The sequence below is a fragment of the Megachile rotundata genome, chromosome 9 (genome assembly GCF_050947335.1).
Source record: "Megachile rotundata isolate GNS110a chromosome 9, iyMegRotu1, whole genome shotgun sequence".
In the NCBI taxonomy this organism is placed as follows: Eukaryota; Metazoa; Arthropoda; class Insecta; order Hymenoptera; family Megachilidae; genus Megachile; species Megachile rotundata.
The window spans coordinates 13,680,677-13,697,783 of NC_134991.1; the positions used below are offsets into that span (position 1 = coordinate 13,680,677).

At 30.7% G+C, this 17,107-nt stretch overlaps 3 protein-coding genes across 10 annotated transcripts; all 3 read left to right on the forward strand.

Moving 5' to 3' along the window:
• Positions 1 to 127: 127 nt before the first annotated feature.
• MYPT-75D (Myosin phosphatase targeting subunit 75D) lies at positions 128 to 10,679 on the forward strand. Of its 7 annotated transcripts, XR_013039309.1 has the most exons (11): positions 131 to 265; positions 1,159 to 1,269; positions 1,419 to 1,682; positions 1,758 to 2,060; positions 2,173 to 2,315; positions 2,412 to 2,537; positions 2,619 to 2,694; positions 2,776 to 2,993; positions 3,069 to 3,237; positions 8,074 to 8,172; positions 10,645 to 10,679. XR_013039309.1 is itself a non-coding variant. In XM_076535398.1 (10 exons), the coding sequence occupies exons 2-10, from the start codon at positions 1,200 to 1,202 to the stop codon at positions 6,587 to 6,589; spliced, it is 1,677 nt and encodes a 558-aa protein (XP_076391513.1). In that variant the 5' UTR covers positions 131 to 265; positions 1,159 to 1,199; the 3' UTR covers positions 6,590 to 7,638. The 7 variants fall into 7 exon arrangements, 6 of the variants coding, with proteins under 6 accessions (XP_003703862.2, XP_076391513.1, XP_076391514.1 ...); XM_076535398.1 differs by lacking the exons at positions 8,074 to 8,172; positions 10,645 to 10,679 and adding an exon at positions 6,282 to 7,638; XM_076535399.1 differs by lacking the exons at positions 8,074 to 8,172; positions 10,645 to 10,679 and adding an exon at positions 6,282 to 7,637 and having other exon boundaries at positions 1,159 to 1,257.
• Positions 8,070 to 13,562, forward strand: MsrA (methionine sulfoxide reductase A). Its single transcript, XM_012286514.2, has 5 exons — positions 8,070 to 8,172; positions 10,645 to 10,811; positions 11,703 to 11,823; positions 11,890 to 12,026; positions 12,388 to 13,562. Exons 1-5 carry the CDS (start codon positions 8,107 to 8,109, stop codon positions 12,623 to 12,625), a joined length of 729 nt encoding a protein of 242 aa, XP_012141904.2. The 5' UTR covers positions 8,070 to 8,106; the 3' UTR covers positions 12,626 to 13,562.
• A 17-nt stretch (positions 13,563 to 13,579) lies between these two features.
• LOC100879785 (uncharacterized) lies at positions 13,580 to 16,971 on the forward strand. 2 transcript variants are annotated; one of them, XM_012286495.2, is made up of 11 exons: positions 13,580 to 14,250; positions 14,376 to 14,505; positions 14,582 to 14,751; positions 14,817 to 15,001; positions 15,075 to 15,234; positions 15,329 to 15,373; positions 15,464 to 15,617; positions 15,689 to 15,978; positions 16,054 to 16,349; positions 16,414 to 16,521; positions 16,607 to 16,971. In XM_012286495.2, exons 1-11 carry the CDS (start codon positions 14,164 to 14,166, stop codon positions 16,698 to 16,700), a joined length of 1,719 nt encoding a protein of 572 aa, XP_012141885.2. In that variant the 5' UTR covers positions 13,580 to 14,163; the 3' UTR covers positions 16,701 to 16,971. The 2 variants fall into 2 exon arrangements, with proteins under 2 accessions (XP_012141885.2, XP_076391512.1); XM_076535397.1 differs by having other exon boundaries at positions 13,580 to 13,805.
• The last annotated feature ends 136 nt before the right edge of the window (positions 16,972 to 17,107 follow it).

Genomic DNA, 17,107 nt, shown 5'->3' on the forward strand with positions numbered 1-17,107 from the left:
TTCCATCGGAGAAACCTTGCGAATTATGTTACATTTTCATCGATCAACACGGTGACTTTCTCTCCGCTACGTCGTACTCACGAGTTTTAGCTCTGCTTAGTTCAGCCTCGTCACAATTCAAATTTTCTACCTGCTACACGGCTGTTTTCCGAGTTCTCGAAAAAGGAACAAAAAAAACGAACGAATGTACGAACGAACGAGCAAACTTCCGCATTCCATTGGATCGCGAATGAATAAGTGAACGAACGAGCAATCGCTTGCCAATGTGAGTAGATCCCGCGATTTGACACCCCCCAGTCCCTAGAACAGATTTCTTTCACCTGCATTAACTTGCGTTACTATCGCAAAATGGCAAGGATATTCATATTTCTGTTTCCGATATGCTCCTATCGATATTTTACTCGTCGTTAGCCCTGTTTTTTTACTCCCCTCTTCACCTTTATTTTCTTATCTGGTCTATTAATTTTCACGTTTTATGTGAGAACTGTATTATTTTGTCCATACGTTGAGATAAGAGTGAAAAATAAAGAATGAGAAAACAATGTCGTACAGTACAGTATGTTTACATATGTTATTTCTTTTACCTGTTGAAACCTTATAATTGTATGGCTCGTTATGGAGAAGTTATATTACGCTATGTGTAGATTACAATTAAACTTGAAATATGTGTTTTTTTCCTTATAAGTTAACTATAAATAACGTTGACTGGAGTTTTATTTTTTTGCATTGTTTAATTTTAAGTTATATGCATTCAAAGTTAATTGTTATCAAAAACAAAAATTTTGTACAAAAGAAGTTTATAATTTTACATTGAGTTTTGATTCGTTTAATATATTCATTATTTTATATGAATTTCTAAAAAACATGAAATTTGTTTCAAAAAAATTCGTATGTTGTAACTCTTTCAGTATTATCAAGTACAAGTGCATTTTCAAAAGAAATTTTTTAAAATATATATGATTAAAATGTGTTTTATTTCTACAGAAAATTATAAACAACTTATTGTTGCTGGTGATTCAAATGAATATTTTTGAACATTTGTGTAAATAATGTATGTTTACTTACCTAAGTACTTGATAAATATGACAGAGTTTTGGATAAAAAGTATGATATCATTCGCATCAAATATTCAATGAAAAAATGGCTAATTTCACACAGGTTTTTGAATCTGAAAGAGCAAAACTTGATATTATGTCAGAATGATGTCTAATGTTTGTCGAAAAATTTTAAAATACCTTGGAATGCATTCATGGCTTTGTAAGTGTGAAGGTAAACTGGCTAACATCCAAATCCCTTTTTAAAATACCAATTTACTCCTACTAATATTTTCTACTTTACAGTTTTTTTACTGTAATATAAATATTAATACACTTTAACTCTAAATCACAAGTATGAATCAAAATTAATTTTTTGAGCAGGTAAATACAGCTGTAAAAATTACAAGCGTATAGCCATGGAACATTCCGATTTAGTGGCAGAGATGGTGCATATAGAAAGGTTAACCACTCAAGAACGCTTGCATTTGGCTCGTCATAGAAGACTTCAACAGTTAAAAGTTTGGCGTCAGCGTGAAAAAGAATGGATGCGTCATCAAACCAGACATACAAGCAACAAACGTCATATATATTTTAGTGACAGTGTTATGCTTCTGGAAGCTGCTGCAAGAAATGATATTGATGAAGGTAATTTGACAGAAGTGTAGAAATATTCATTTGTATTATAATGTACTACCTGTTAAGAAACAACACATATTTCAGTGAGACGCCTTCTAAAGAAAGGAGTAAATCCAGATTCAACCAATGAAGATGGATTGACAGCTTTACATCAGTGTTGTATAGATGATAATGAAGAAATGATGAAATTATTGATTGAATTTGGAGCAAATGTAAATGCAGAAGATAGTGAAAAATGGACACCATTGCATGCTGCTGCTACTTGTGGACATTTGCATTTAGTTAAAAACCTCATTGCAAGAGGTGCAAATTTATTAGCTGTTAATGCTGATGGTAATATGCCTTATGACATTTGTGAAGATGAGAAAACATTGGACTGCATTGAAGGCAAGAATTTTTTTAATTGTCATAACTTAAAATTATATATAACCATCTAATATAAAAAAAATCATATTGTAACTTGATAGATTTATTTTTGCCTTTTTTTTATACAACACAGGAGAAATGGCAAGAAGAGGTGTTACTCAAGAATTAATAGATGAAACTAGAGCTTCAATAGAAGTTCAAATGTTAAGAGATTTGCAACATATAACTTCTATAGGTGGTGATCTTGAATATAAAGATCATCAAGGTGCTACACCTGTACGTATATAAGCCTAAGCTCTTTGCTTTTACATAACAATTATCAGACTATCACATAGCAACAAACATGTGATAATTTTCCGTTTCGAATTCTAGCTTCACATTGCAGCTGCAAACGGTTACTTAAGGGTAGTTGAGTTTCTTTTAGATCAACATGTTTCGACTGATGTTGAAGATAATGACAAATGGCAACCAGTTCATGCAGCTGCATGTTGGGGACATGTAAGAGCATTATATAGAAACATGTATTAAATTACCTGAATGAAACTTGTTGTGCTTACTATAGATATTATTTCTTTTCAGCTAGAAGTTTTGGAATTGTTGGTACAAAATGGGGCCGATTTAAATGCAAAGAATAAACATGATGAAACACCAGCGGGTAGAAACGCTTTCGTCATACAAATTATCAAAATTATTATTTAATACTAGTACTAACGAAACGTTCCGTTTTATTTTGCAGATATATGCGAAGATCCTGAAATTAGAGAAAGGATAGTTGAACTTAAGACCGAACAAGAAAGCAAGCGATTGCGAGAAGCGCAAGGAAGACGAGTACGCAGATCTCAAAGTATAAATACACGTACTCAAAGTGTAAGACGAACTTCGATAAGAGATAAAGTTCTAACTACGAAAAAGGATGCTCAAGAAGAAGCTCGTCTAAGATTACAAGCGCAACAAGTACTGAAATTTTTATGTTTTTCATATTATAAAACATTTATCGTTAATAATAATTCTCGTTACTAATAATTTTAGACGTATGTTGGAGGTTCAACAGCGAACGTCCCACCTTCTGAGAATGAAGTCAGTGCTCGAGAAAATGCAAACGAGTCAGATTCTAGTGCTCCACCAACAGCAGTACGTAAGGCTCCTGAGGGAAAAGATAATGAATCTTTTCTTCACGAAGACGTCGATAAAGACTCAGGTACATTCCAAAACATGTTACACTCACAGTGGTTGTGGTTAAGTAGAATCCTCTGGTAAATGGTAGTTTTGTGCATAATGTTGTGGGGAAAATACTATTTCACGTGTCATGTCCACTTAAGTCGTGCGTTTGTACCGCATAACTCGACCTTGATAACGTTTCATAGCAATTACAATTTTATATTTAACATGCGCTTATTGTGCCAAAATAGTATATTCGTTTATGTTTGAAAGTAACAGAGAAACAATATTAACTGAAAATAAAGGTTTATTGTCATTTTAATGAAAATCATTTTTAGACAACTGAACGTGTAAGAATTTAAATATTCATAACGAATATTTGTCACTATGGTGGTATAGAAAAATCATTATCATAATTTTTGTCTGTAAATTGTTAAACAAAATGTTCAACATAGATAATTTATCAGTCCTTTCTTCTTTCTGTTATTACTGCGTCGTGCTCCTGAATAATTGCGAGGTCAGTTTTCTATGTCACTTTCCTGTTCCTTTAAACGTATCTTTGATGCTGCGTATTCTTATTTTGGGAACTTTTTATATTACCATACGTTTCGAAAATTTTGACTCGTAATGTCAAGTAATTTTTATATGTGCTGTGCATACATGTATCGTTCTTTTTCAAAATACTTTTCTGGTTCGGATCGATTTTTTTTTTGCAGCAGGAGCTAAATTGCATTAGCTTTTTTTAGCAATTTTGTTGCAAATAATATTAGCATTTTACAGAGCTTATTGACTGTTATATGCGAAGCGGTATCAGGATAAAAGTACAGTTACTTTAACTGAAGTTCTGATAATACAGCTTAGAATATTCTGAGCTTAAACGCACATTTGCATTATACAAATAACTCAATATCTTCCATATATACAAGTAAGAACAAAATAACTCTTCTATCTACTTTAACATCTTTTTCGACATTCCTTTATACAGAAATGTACTATACAAATGTAACAACGTTTGGTAATGACATTATCAGTATTCTATATTCTACTCAACAAATTGATTAGATATCGATCTATATCGTGATGCATTAGTTCGCATCAATTAATATTCAATGAGCATTTTTATGTATATTTACTACATATCATAGATAAAATGTTGATGAAATAAAATATATTTCGCGCATAGAACATATCGATTTGCTTTGATACATGTATTAGGTTTGTAAAAGAGTTTAGTTTTCTTATTGTGTGATATTGCAACAAGGACAGTGATAAATATTCGGTCGCAGTTGTTTTATGTAACTTTATTATTTATATTGTTTTCAATTATATTTTTTATTACGTGAAAACTTCCACTTATCACTTCAAAATATTTCAAAGTATTTCTTTATAATCATTTAGTTTTTTAATTTATTTTTTTTTTATGAAGTATTAATTTAAAAATATTTTTATAATTAATGACAAGTTTATATATCAGCTATAAATTATTATTGAAAAATTAAACTTTTTCACAAACCTAACATATTAGTTGTGCTGATGACGAACTGAATACACTCAGTGTTAATTATGTACTCGCGCAATGTGTCTTCCTGTCTCTTAGTTTTATCGCTAAATGATAAAGTCGTTACAAGGTCAGTTGTGTCACGACATTTGATCGTTTCACGTTAATAGTACCTTATAGTCACTAATAGATTTCTATTACAGAGCCTACATCAAATCGATCATGTTGATAAATTTAATGTTAGGAAAATGATATTGAAAATTACTATCGTTTTAGTTTAAAAATAGAAAATCAATAGGTACCATATATATCTTAAAATATTCTTATTTCATTAAGAAGAAAATTCTTTAAATTTGGTATTATGAAGAATACAATTTATAAGCGTTACATGTAGAGATTTTGTTTATTTTTTCTATGAAAATGTTAATATTGTTGATAAGAAATTTGTATTTAACATTTGTTGGAATTAAAGTTAAATGCTTCAAACAATGATCAATTTGAAATAATTATCTATTATAATCAAAAATATGTTTGGACATTGACATAGTATAAAAAAATACTGATTTATATTGTTAAGAAATTATAAAATAAATGACTTTAATGTTCCAGAGAATTCAACTGTTACATATGCTTTATATGTATGTACAGAGTATTTCAAAGAGATTGTACACCATCAAAACTTCAGATTTTGTATGTCAAAATGGGTTGAAAAGTCTTTCAACATTTAACAATGTTGAATATGTGTAAACTTCTTTAGCTTTCTTTTTAGGTTCTTTCTAAACTCTCCTTAGTCTTTGCTTAGGCTCTTTCTAAGCTCACCTTGACTTTGCAATTTATTTTGACCTGAAAAATCTGTAGTTCCAAAGTGTACTTTTGTATAACATATATTAGATTGTAAACTAGATTTTATGTAAGTTTTGATAAGTATTATTTTTCAATTTTAAAATATGTTATTAGCTAGAAACATTTAGTTCACAATCTAATATATGTCTTCCTAGATAAGGGAAGTCCAACATCAAAATGTGTGATGCACTTTTCCTTCCAATGATTGTGAGACTACTGCTCCTCTCTTTTTTACTCAAAAAAGGAGGAACTGAAAGAGCATTGTTGAAAAGGAGAGTATACTATATGTTTTGGAATTGTATTTCCTCTATTTGAGAAGGTCTGATTTAGATAGAAAAATGAATTGGAACCAAATGAATTGTTACAAATGTCATTTTTAAAAAAATAACAATCCAGGGAACATATTAATAAATGTGATGATTTGCTAACTAAAGGTAGGAGGTACAGATGTTTGTGTAGACACACGTAGAACATAGAAACACGTTTCTGGTGCTCCATCATGTGCAACTATTTAATGCTTATATCGCTAAAGCATGTTACGCTTGGCGCATGGCCACTAGATTTCATACTAGTCGTGTTTCTTTTGAAGTACAATTTCAGTGTATAAGAAAGGGAATTAGGTGGAGGGTTACTCAAGGTGAAATGACGAATGAGATGGAATCGAGTGAAAGGGAAGGAGAGCAAATTTCGCTTGTACCAAGAGGAAGAAAAGTAGCGTTGGATTTACATGTTTGCCTCGATAGTAACAGGGTCCGACCAACCGGTCGGTAATCAGCAGCCAATCTACACGCCGGACGGTGACACCAACGGGAAGATCAACATACACGTCTCGGTTGTTTTTGTCAAATCATTGTCGGATCTGAAGAAACAAAGGGCACAGAATCGGCACATATCAACCGGTTCGATAGACGCCAATGGAAATGGCATTCCTGTGTCGCCTATCTCCAATGCTGAATTTAACAGCGGCGGAGATTTTCAACGATTCACTGGAAATACTAGCGACATTGTCGGCGATAATCATTCTAAAAAAAGTTGCTGCATAGTTATGTGACTCTTTTCCTGAGTCCCTTTTCGTTCTTCCTTTTTTCTTCTCGTTATCTTTATGTTCTATACTTAGAACCATTGTCAATATGTACTTAACAAAATTATTATATGTATATCCTTTTGTTAAAGGATTATAAATAATTGTATAGGATGAGCGAGACTTTTTGTATCATCAAGTTTTTCTATTTTAAAGATTATAATATCTTAGTGAGATATTATCATAAATTTTGATTGATGAGTTGTTTGTGTATAAGTAATTCCAAGGAAATCAAATGAATTTTATTTGGTTATGCACGCAACTTCTCTACGAGATTATGTGTATTGTACTTAAACGAATATTTAAGTAAGAACTACGATATAAGCGGTAATTTTAATCGAATTCGAATTTACTTTTGAATATGTACAGAATTTTATTTATTGCGGCGTAAAATAATGTATATTTCGAACAATAATTATTGAATTGTATATTATATGAAACGTACGTCATTACGATTACTATGTATAATACAGTACTGAGTATTTACCGAATTTTTTTATAAGAATATTAGTTATAAATGAAGTTTTTTATATTCATTTAGATATCTATATTTCTACGAATACTTTTATTTGTAAATTTCTATTCAACGTCGTTGTTAAATATATAATAGCATATGTCTTAGGTTTTGTCTTTAAAATACATTGTGAATTACATGTATGGTAGTTAATCAAATTTAATTGCAGAAGATTCTTTATATTTTTTGGCATATTCATATGCTTTAATGAGATTCAAATGATTATGAATATTTTCTTGAATATATACTAATATGTACTGTATTCATAATTATGAGATTACTTATACTTTTGTACATTTGGAAAATTGTATAATTTATTTATTTTAATTCTATTCGCAATGATATTTTCATATGTGCATAATTTTTTATCCCCGCATATTTTTATTTTCCATAAGCAAACTTACTGAAATCGTTTAATTAATATTTCTGCATACTACTTGGGAATATATTATTTCTTCATATCAAAAGTATAAAATATATATTATTTAAATTCGGTGTGATAAAAAGTTGTTTTTCGATACGCACATTTTTATTAAATTTCATAAATTATAAGTATAGGAGTATTGAAATATATAAATTATATGAATATTATTAAACAAATAGCTCTTAATTTCAAATCCCCAATACATTTGAATCCTAGAGAATTTCCAATTTCAAATTATACCGCATCGTATTTTCCGATGACGCTGGATCACGTGATCGTATTAGTCAAAGATTGGTTAAATTTACCAAGAGGTACTAGTAAATATAAAAGTAAACAAATTAAGTTGACTAATTTCTGCGTAAAATAAATATTTGTTCCAATTAATTTGCGTAGATATTCGAATTAGTAAATGTGCCAAACTAAACTGAAAATATTTCGGAAACGACAATGAAGGTGTGATTTAAATTTCCCCGCTACGATTTTACGATACCAACAAATAAATGGTTCTTTTTTCAGAACACTTGTCATTAGGAAGTGCTCTAATCTAAGATGGTGACACCAAATTTAACCCTCTTACTACGCAGAAGTTTAATCTCGATCAGCTATCGTTCTATGGTATGTCATCGTTACTTTACAATGTTTTACGGTCGCTCTCGAATATCATCATCTTTTCTCAAGCTTATTACAATATAAAACTTAATATTCACATCCCTGTGCAATATCGAGTGATTGCATTCACGATTGATTTAATTTTGAACTCAAATCGTCACTTTGCCGCTGCTATTGTCTTTTAATAAGAATTTGGAACGCTGTCAACGACACATACATCTTTCATGGTATTAATATAAGCGTCAAACAGGAAGCAAAAGATACGATAGTAACCTCTCCGTACGATTGATGTCGCGATAATGCCGCTCTTTTTGAATCAAGAATGATGAGCCATTCAGTTTAGCGTTCAGGGTAGAATGATTACATCAGTCAGTCGGTCCAGCAATTGTTATCTAATTTAACGAGCACATGTCGCTTCAATTTTCTGATGCAACTTCCATGGAGAATTTATCAAACACCGTTTAAATTGACAGCTAATATAGTCCACATATACGAGCAGATTTGAGATCAATTAAAATACTACAATGTTACTTGCACCGAAGCTTAATATCAATATTCTCAGTCACGTATACTATCATATTTATAAACATTTCAAATTTGGTAATTTGAGAATTTGAATTTAAAAAATTTAATAATATACAAATTTTACTATTTAGAAATTTAAATTTTTAAATTTTAGAATTTGGAAATTTGGAGGTTAGAGATTTAGAAATTCGGGCCATAGTTTATTAACAATATAGTTCTAAAAATTCTAGAACGACATCTCCAGTAGACGATACTAAGCGATTTCGTAAGCACGATTTCCGCTATCAAAATGACAAGTGATTGATTATAAGTGTAAATAGAAGTACCGAAACAGGGAGATCGATAAATTATAAGATCCAAATGTATCGGTAAGTAATACATAAAGAAAACTTACAATGCAGAAGCAGTTAGGACCACGTGGTGGGGGAAGGCGTAGGAGTGGGGGTAGCGTAGAGATAAAAAGTTGCCGCCGTCTGTAACACGCGGTAGTTTCTCGTGCTCCGTCATCGTAGAAAGACGTTTATCTTTTTAAGTTCTTTTTGTCACATTGTAACATCCTTTTTCAATCTCTTTGCTGTATCATTGTATATCGAGGTAATTTATATTTATGTAGCATAGTAATCAGTAACGATTAATTTGCACATTTGATAAAATTTTATCTGCATTAAAAGTGAAATATGACAAGCAATTCTTGTAATCATGAATTTGATATTAAAAAACTTGCAAAACAAATTAACTACATTCTTTTACTTTTATCAACTTTTGTCAATGAAAATTAAACAAGCTGTTAGAAATTTATGTTTCCCATACACTGTACGGTGTCATCTTTTCATACGCGCCAATTGAATCGTCTCGATTACTTTCGTCAATCATAGAATGATCTGAATCTTTTTGTACATGATCGTTTGCTTCAAAAAGACGTGTCATTTGATCATATTACATCGTTATGTTACCCTATATTCTCTTTACGTTTATAAATTTATCTTTGATCGAGCGACTGATTCTTTTTTTAGATTATACTTTTATGGAAGCTAAAATAAAATAGTTATGAATTAGGTTAGCTATGGAATTCTCAACACTTGTACCTTGACAGAATTTTTAAAAAAGCATCTTTACAGAATTCTTAAATATATATTATATGTAAGATTTACTATAAATTATTAGTTAAGTTTATAAAGATTTTCAAACACACGCAAAATTATTTCGAATATCGAATAGTAGATCTGTACTCGATTACGTGTCACGATGGTAACCATCGAAGGAATTAGGTAGGCATTCCTTATTCAAGTACATCGGAGTCGATGAACAGCATTTTAAGTACTTCGTCAGGTTGATCAATATTTTCAAGGATTATAGTTTCGAATAGAAAACTTTCCCACACCTAAATTCGATTGTTAATTCAAAAATTATTCAAACACGATAAAAAACTGAAATTAGCAGTTAAAAAAAGAAGAAAGGTACGGTTACGAAAAAGGCGCGCTACTGAAAGAAAAGTACGATTAGCACGTTATAAACGGAAATGATCAAGGTGATCAGGTTGTACGGTCCACCCTATACATTTCGTCGTGGTTTTTTAGTAGGCATCTCGGACCTTTACCTTGAGCATAACGGGTGGTATTAATGATCAGAAATTTCAAAACTGTAAAGCAATATTGTGCAACAGCACAACAGAAATCAATATCAAAGCGAAATACTATAGATTTGTCTACGATAAAGAAGAAGCACTCGTGTTACATTAGACGCTCCCGTAACATTCAACGTGACCGTTACTTAACAGGTTTCCCGGTTGTTTATCGGATGAGATCAAATCTAACATCTCCGAAGCACGTGGATCGCTAGTTTCGCGTTTCTCGCGTGAATATTATCTGGTCCATGGAGTATCAATTCCGATTTCTCTAACTTGAATATGTATCTTGTTTTCTTACATATGCTTCTTCGTTCAATGGACAACAGTCGAACAAAATGCCTGGACAATTAGAAGAGATTCAAGCTAAACGCGCTACATTTGGAATGGGATGCTTTTGGGCAGGTGATTGTCTGTTTGGTGTTTTACCCGGTGTCATCAAAACCTGCGTAGGATATGCCGGTGGACAAAAGGAATCGCCTACTTATAGAAGCATGTAATTAATATTTTTTCCCTCTTCAAACACCTACATTTCTTTTTAATAGGAAACAGTAGACTTTCATTATATTACTACCGCTACATAGACTTCCGCGTTGACATACATTATATGTTGCATTGCCGCATTGCGCGTTGTAATCATCACGTGTTAGACCGCCAAACGCTGAATTGCTATTTCTTAAATTGTCACGTGTTATATTGCCACGTGTTGTATTGCCACGTGTAATATTATTACGCGTTGTATTTACGATTCATAAGCCACGCGTTATATTGCCACGTGCTATATTGCCACTTGTATTCGCGACGCGTTGTAATCGCCACGCGTTATATTGCCACGCGCTATATTGCCACGCATTGTATTCGCGATGTATTGTAATGTCTACGCTTTGTGTTATCACACGTTATATCGCCATACGTTATATGACCACGCGTTATATTGCCACGCCTTTCGTATCGCCTCGCGTTATATTGCCGCACATTGTATCATTACGCATTATATTGCCTTGCAATGTATCATCACACATTATATTGCCTTGCGTTGTATCATCACACGTTATATTGCCACGCGTTGTATTGCAACGTAACTCCTTGCCACGTGTTGTATTACTATGCGCTATAATTCGCGTCAGTCGCGTAATAGTAATTATTACCCGCAATTTTGCCATATATTACACGTTGTATCCGCAATGCATTATATTGACATTTCCAAGAATTTGCAACAATGTAACGAGAGTCTACTGTATCAGGAATTTATTGATTACGTTTGAAAACATTTTTGTTTCTAGAATAAACGTATAATATAAAAAGTAGTAAGATTAATTAATTAATTAAATTTTGATAAGATATGTTGTGTATTATTATTAATTTCTTCATATGTTTTTTATTGCAGCGGAGATCATACCGAAGTCGTTGATATAGAGTACAATCCAGATGTGATATCTTATGCAGAACTGCTCTCTCTGTTTTGGCAAAACCACGAATATGGTCTGACTACAAAAATCAAGAGACAGGTAATTCTCATAGAGGTTTTGTTGTACATGCAATAATTTAATATGATTATGTATGTCCATTTTCAGTACATGTCTCTGATTTTGTACCACGACGAGGAACAGAAAGTGCTGGCTGAAAAGTCACGGGAGCATGAGCAACGAAAACGTACAGATATGATTTATACAGAAGTTCGAAAATTTGAAAGGTTTTATCCGGCCGAAGAGTGAGTATCATGTGCAATGACGTTCTAGTAAGATACTGAAAAAAATAGCTAGATATAAGAGTAGTAATTACTTTTGATATAGTTATATTACTACACGTTGTAATCGCAATGTATTATATCACTACGTGTAAAATTATCACGCGTTATATTAATCAATTGATAAAAAAATATAAATACATACGAACACCGATAGGAATTCTATATTTCATGTGAACTAATGTAATACATTCTAATTCACGTTTTGTTATGTAAATGGCGACAATTGTCGACTTGACATCACTTATTATTGAACTAAATTCCATAGTTAGAGAATTGTAACATTTCCTTTTTAAAATTATGCATATATGTATTGATTTTTCAGTTATCATCAAAAGTATCGACTTCGAAATCATCCATGGTTGTTGGAAACTACTGGTCTCACCAGCGACGAAATTCTTCGAAATTCACCATTAGCCGCGAAGTTAAATGGTTACATAGCAGGTGCTGGAACGTTGGATCAATTTAAAAATGATCTACCAAAGCTTGGATTAAGCGAGAAGGCTGCACAGTATTTACAGAAATACATAGTTGATAATCAAGGAAACGGTTTATACTGCTAGCTAATTTTATCACTTATGAATAACTGGGAATTGTTCGTATACAGTGAATATGAATTGCGTGCTATTTCTTCGTAAGGAAGGAATATCGGTCTCACAAAAGGCTTGTTTATGTGATCGAGTACCGGCACTACATTTTAAGCAATGTGAACAAGTCTTTAGTACGATTTTAGATAACAATTTACGTGCGACAAGTATCTTTAGTATTATATTTCTCTTTTTGCGTTGCTTCTGTCGTATAGCCGTACACGAAGAGGATTATCCATTATATTTTCTGTAGGTAACGAATTTATGATACAATCATTTGTTTGCGCTCTGTGGTATCGGTATTTTATTTTCAAAAAGGAATTAAAACGAAGTTTGCAATAAGATAGGCTGTGAAAGATACATATGTATATATAACTCTTTTTGCAATAATTTCTTTGATCGCTCCGTACATTCTGAAGTTTCATAACGTTATCGCGATGGTGTTTATCATGGAAAAAGAAAATGAAGTATACAGTTAGATTAAAAATTGTAACTTTTCGCAATTCACTTTAAAAATTCCTTCTCTATATTGTATTTTTTCTAAAACTAACAGTATAATTATACACAAAAAATATTAAGTATTTATCATTGACAGTTTTATTTGGTTTTAAGGAATAAAAAAATGATATATATAATTTAGGACAACTGCGTTAACAGATGCGCACGCGTATATGTATATTCTTATGGCCATTTAAAGTATTCGTGTTAAATATTCTTTTAATTTGTTTATATGCTTCGTTTCTTTTTTATATTTACATGAAATTAAATATCATAGGTTAATGAAAAAATGAAATACATGTAATAAAATGTAGTTAAATAAAAAAGATGATAGGGTTTTTACAAGTATTTTAAAAATCCTATTTATTTTTTTTTCTTTAAATTATTTATTACATAAAAAATATGCATAAATAATCTTGGATTGTTTTCCTTATTTGTTTTTTTACTTTTCAAATATTACCTGCTTAATTGAATTTTGATTTGTACAATCAAAATAAATTATTTCTTTTTAGTCAGTAAACATAGTATGTACATACATCATGAATGTAGTTTACTTCATAGAGGCGAGTGATTTTTTATCGTGTGATTTCGTTGTGATTATGTCTGTCTTCGTTGCTTTTGATTGAGAGAACGGAGATAGATATAAGATGCATAAGTAGTAAGTATGTATGTAGATTACGCAGAAAAATGACGCTCATATACATCAGGTCATACATGTATTTACATGCATGTTCAAATACATACAATACGTAGAAAAGACGAACAAGCATGTGTTTTGGTTTACATATTTTTAAAAATATAACTATTGCGTTATATTTTTACGTCATACAGAATATGTTATTCGCATTTCACCAAAAGATGGATACTGCATGGAATTATACATTTTTAAACTGTTGAGTGTTTACAACAGAAAAATTGTAATTTCTGTTGGATGCGCGTTAAATTTGTGCGAAATTTAAATCCATAGGAAACTATTTTTGTTAATAAAATAATCTCTGTAAAAGTGCAATCTCATTATGTATAAAGGTTATTTTAAGCTGATTTATGTTACTAGATTTTTAATTCTGTTTATTTATATATGTTTTGTGGAAGGTACATGTAATGTAAGTATTAATAAAATCTCAAAGAAATACAAAATTGATTAAAGTACTGTTGCTTTTATGACATATGCATTATAGAGTTTATAAACATAAAATTCTATTTACATAAAGATTTCTTTTATTTACAGTTTGTTTGTGATACAAATGGTTGTAAAACATTTTGGAAAAAGCAGAGAGATTCTGATGTACCGTATTGTAATACAAGTATTCCTACTACTGTTGCAGTAATTAAAAGAAATGACATTTCTGAATTCCCAGGTAAATAAATTTAAGTTCATTTACATGTATCTATATGGTATGATAAAACATGTCTTTAAACAATTATTTATTACAGCAATGTTGCAAATTAATTTTAAGCCAACAAAGCAATTGTGCAAGTATAAAATAACTCTTTTTGCAAATGCATCAATTAATGAGAAGCAATGTATGAACTATACTTTTAATGATAATGATAAGGAAATACATACTAAAAGTACTGTATGTTTTGTAGGCCATCAGTATCAGGTAACCAGTTAATTCTTTTTAGCACATTGTAAACTAGAATTACATATTGTGTATCTTGTTTCTAGGAGAGTGTTAACATATCTGTGCCATTTGCATTTACTGCATGTTATTCTCTTACTTCTTTCACCAATACATTTGAAGGCATAAATTTAATAAATAATACATTCTTAAAAACAGATTATAAGCGTACAGAAATTACAAAACCAGAGGTTGATTGTTCATATGATATTATATCTAGTAATGTAACAAAGTAAGTTTCCATTTGTTTCTCATGTATGTATAAGATATTACCATTTATTAAACAAATTATTTTAATTTTGTAGCGAATTAGTAAATTATGAAGTCAGGATTTCTACACCAATAGTTGAAAATATAATGATAAAACCAGGATTATATATTTATGGTCCAAACAATCTTGGAAACTGTGATACCGATACTAGGAAGAAAGAATCAAAGAAGTTGTCTCAAATATTTAATATTTTTGTAATATCTTAATATTTCAAAGTTTATTATAATTTACTGTATTGTTATGAAAGCTAATAAGAAATTACTAATTCTTTCATTCATATCATTTTAGGAGTCAGATACAGAATACAGACACCAATATTTTAATGCAAGCTTTGTAAGTTTTGCTATTGATTATTAATTTTATATTATAATTATATCATAGAAACATATATATGATTTAGGAAATCGTAATTATCGTTTATAGACTACTAATGGAAAGTACGAGGCGTATGGAAAATTTCAAGCTGAAGTAGTTGCAGCAAATGTAGATCGTTGCTTTAAAATATATTATAGCGATGTTAGATGTGAAAACGATATTTTGTGGAAACCTCCAGTAGCACAATGTATTTGGTTTCACCGTAAGTTAAAAAGAAAGAAACATGAATATTTTTATTAATTAACATTTATCTGATTTAAATTTTTTCTACAGGGTGCCGAAATATAACTAATTCCGAATACTTTAAGTTTCAACTTAACATTGATCCCAGTAGACGTCCATCTTTCGTTCTGCCAATTGTTGTTATTACATTTATTATAATGTGTGGAGTTATATGTCTTATCTACATTATATATTACAAGTGTAGAACAACTGACACACATAACGATAATATAAATATTAGCAGTAATATAGATATTGTATTGTTATATCCTAAAGGTAGCAAATCTTTTATGGCATTCATGACAGACCTTCGTGGAATGCTTCACAATGTTTGCAGATGTGTAAGTTAATAAAATTGTACTATTATTTTTATTGTGTACAATAATCAAAGTTGCAATTTTTTATATATTATGCAGGTACATGATTGGTATGATGTACTAGAATGGAATAATGTAGCTTCAATTGGTGCATCTGAATGGTTTTCTGAAAAACTTCGTAAAAATTATTATGTTATGTGGATAGACACACCATCCACGCGATCTTTAATTGCACAAAGATTTAAAGCAAAATCTTCTGAGCAGGACAATTTCGATAAATATAATATTGTAAAAATTGGTGATTTTCGTGATGTAGCTTTTCCTACAGTATTTAATTTAGCGAAACGTGATGTCGAAGAATCGCTGGACCATGAGATCCGACATTTCGTAGTACAGTTAGTATAGACTTCATAGCAAATTATTATTTTTGAATAAGTTATAAATATTTTATCTTTACAGATTAAAGGGCTTTGATAATTTTGAAGACAAAACCGATCCATTTGTCGCTTTGTCTTCGCGTAAACGTTATTTTCTACCTCAAGATTTAAGTTCTCTATGTTCAGATCTGTAAGTTTTAACTCTAAGAAGACTGCAATTTTCATCCTATTGAGTTATTATATTTTTATAAATTTTTATACGCGTTTCTTTTTAGGTCCACATTAGAGACTGAGGAAGAAGAGCTTGCAGGACAGTATACATGTAATATTAAGTCTAATTTTAACGTATTTACATCACGATTTAAGTGATAATTATTATTGCCAAGTATGTGGTAAATTATTAATTGCCTTTTGTGATACAGCGGAGGTATTTACTCGCTGAATATTGCGCTTCATGATGCCAAGGAGTTGATAATTAATAATCCTAATCATTCATAATATTTTGTTCCTAGCTTATTAACTAACTGTTGGAATTTGATATACCTCTATACATGAACGTGAAATAAAATAGTATTTGATACTATTTAAATTTTATAAATTTTTATACGAGTATAAATAAAAAATATATTTTGCTTCTAAACTGTGCTTTGATTTTATATTACTTGCTAACAGATATAAATTCTACATTCAGAAACAAGTTACAACTTATCTAGTAATTCAGGGATAACGAATAATGTTCTAGGGAAAAGATACGGGATTCTTGTCTTTCTATTTTC

Bases quoted from the DNA above. Each gene is read 5' to 3' on its own strand.
- MYPT-75D (XM_076535398.1), top strand. From the start codon at position 1,200: ATGATGTCTAATGTTTGTCGAAAAATTTTAAAATACCTTGGAATGCAT. The intron at 1,683-1,757 runs GTAATTTGACAG...CACATATTTCAG, and splicing joins AAGAAATGATATTGATGAAG to TGAGACGCCTTCTAAAGAAA. The intron at 2,994-3,068 runs GTACTGAAATTT...TAATAATTTTAG, and splicing joins TAAGATTACAAGCGCAACAA to ACGTATGTTGGAGGTTCAAC.
- MsrA (XM_012286514.2), top strand. From the start codon at position 8,107: ATGGTGACACCAAATTTAACCCTCTTACTACGCAGAAGTTTAATCTCG. The intron at 8,173-10,644 runs GTATGTCATCGT...AATGGACAACAG, and splicing joins CGATCAGCTATCGTTCTATG to TCGAACAAAATGCCTGGACA. The intron at 11,824-11,889 runs GTAATTCTCATA...GTCCATTTTCAG, and splicing joins CTACAAAAATCAAGAGACAG to TACATGTCTCTGATTTTGTA.
- LOC100879785 (XM_012286495.2), top strand. From the start codon at position 14,164: ATGTATAAAGGTTATTTTAAGCTGATTTATGTTACTAGATTTTTAATT. The intron at 15,618-15,688 runs GTAAGTTAAAAA...TTTTTTCTACAG, and splicing joins ACAATGTATTTGGTTTCACC to GGTGCCGAAATATAACTAAT. The intron at 16,350-16,413 runs GTTAGTATAGAC...TTATCTTTACAG, and splicing joins ATCCGACATTTCGTAGTACA to ATTAAAGGGCTTTGATAATT.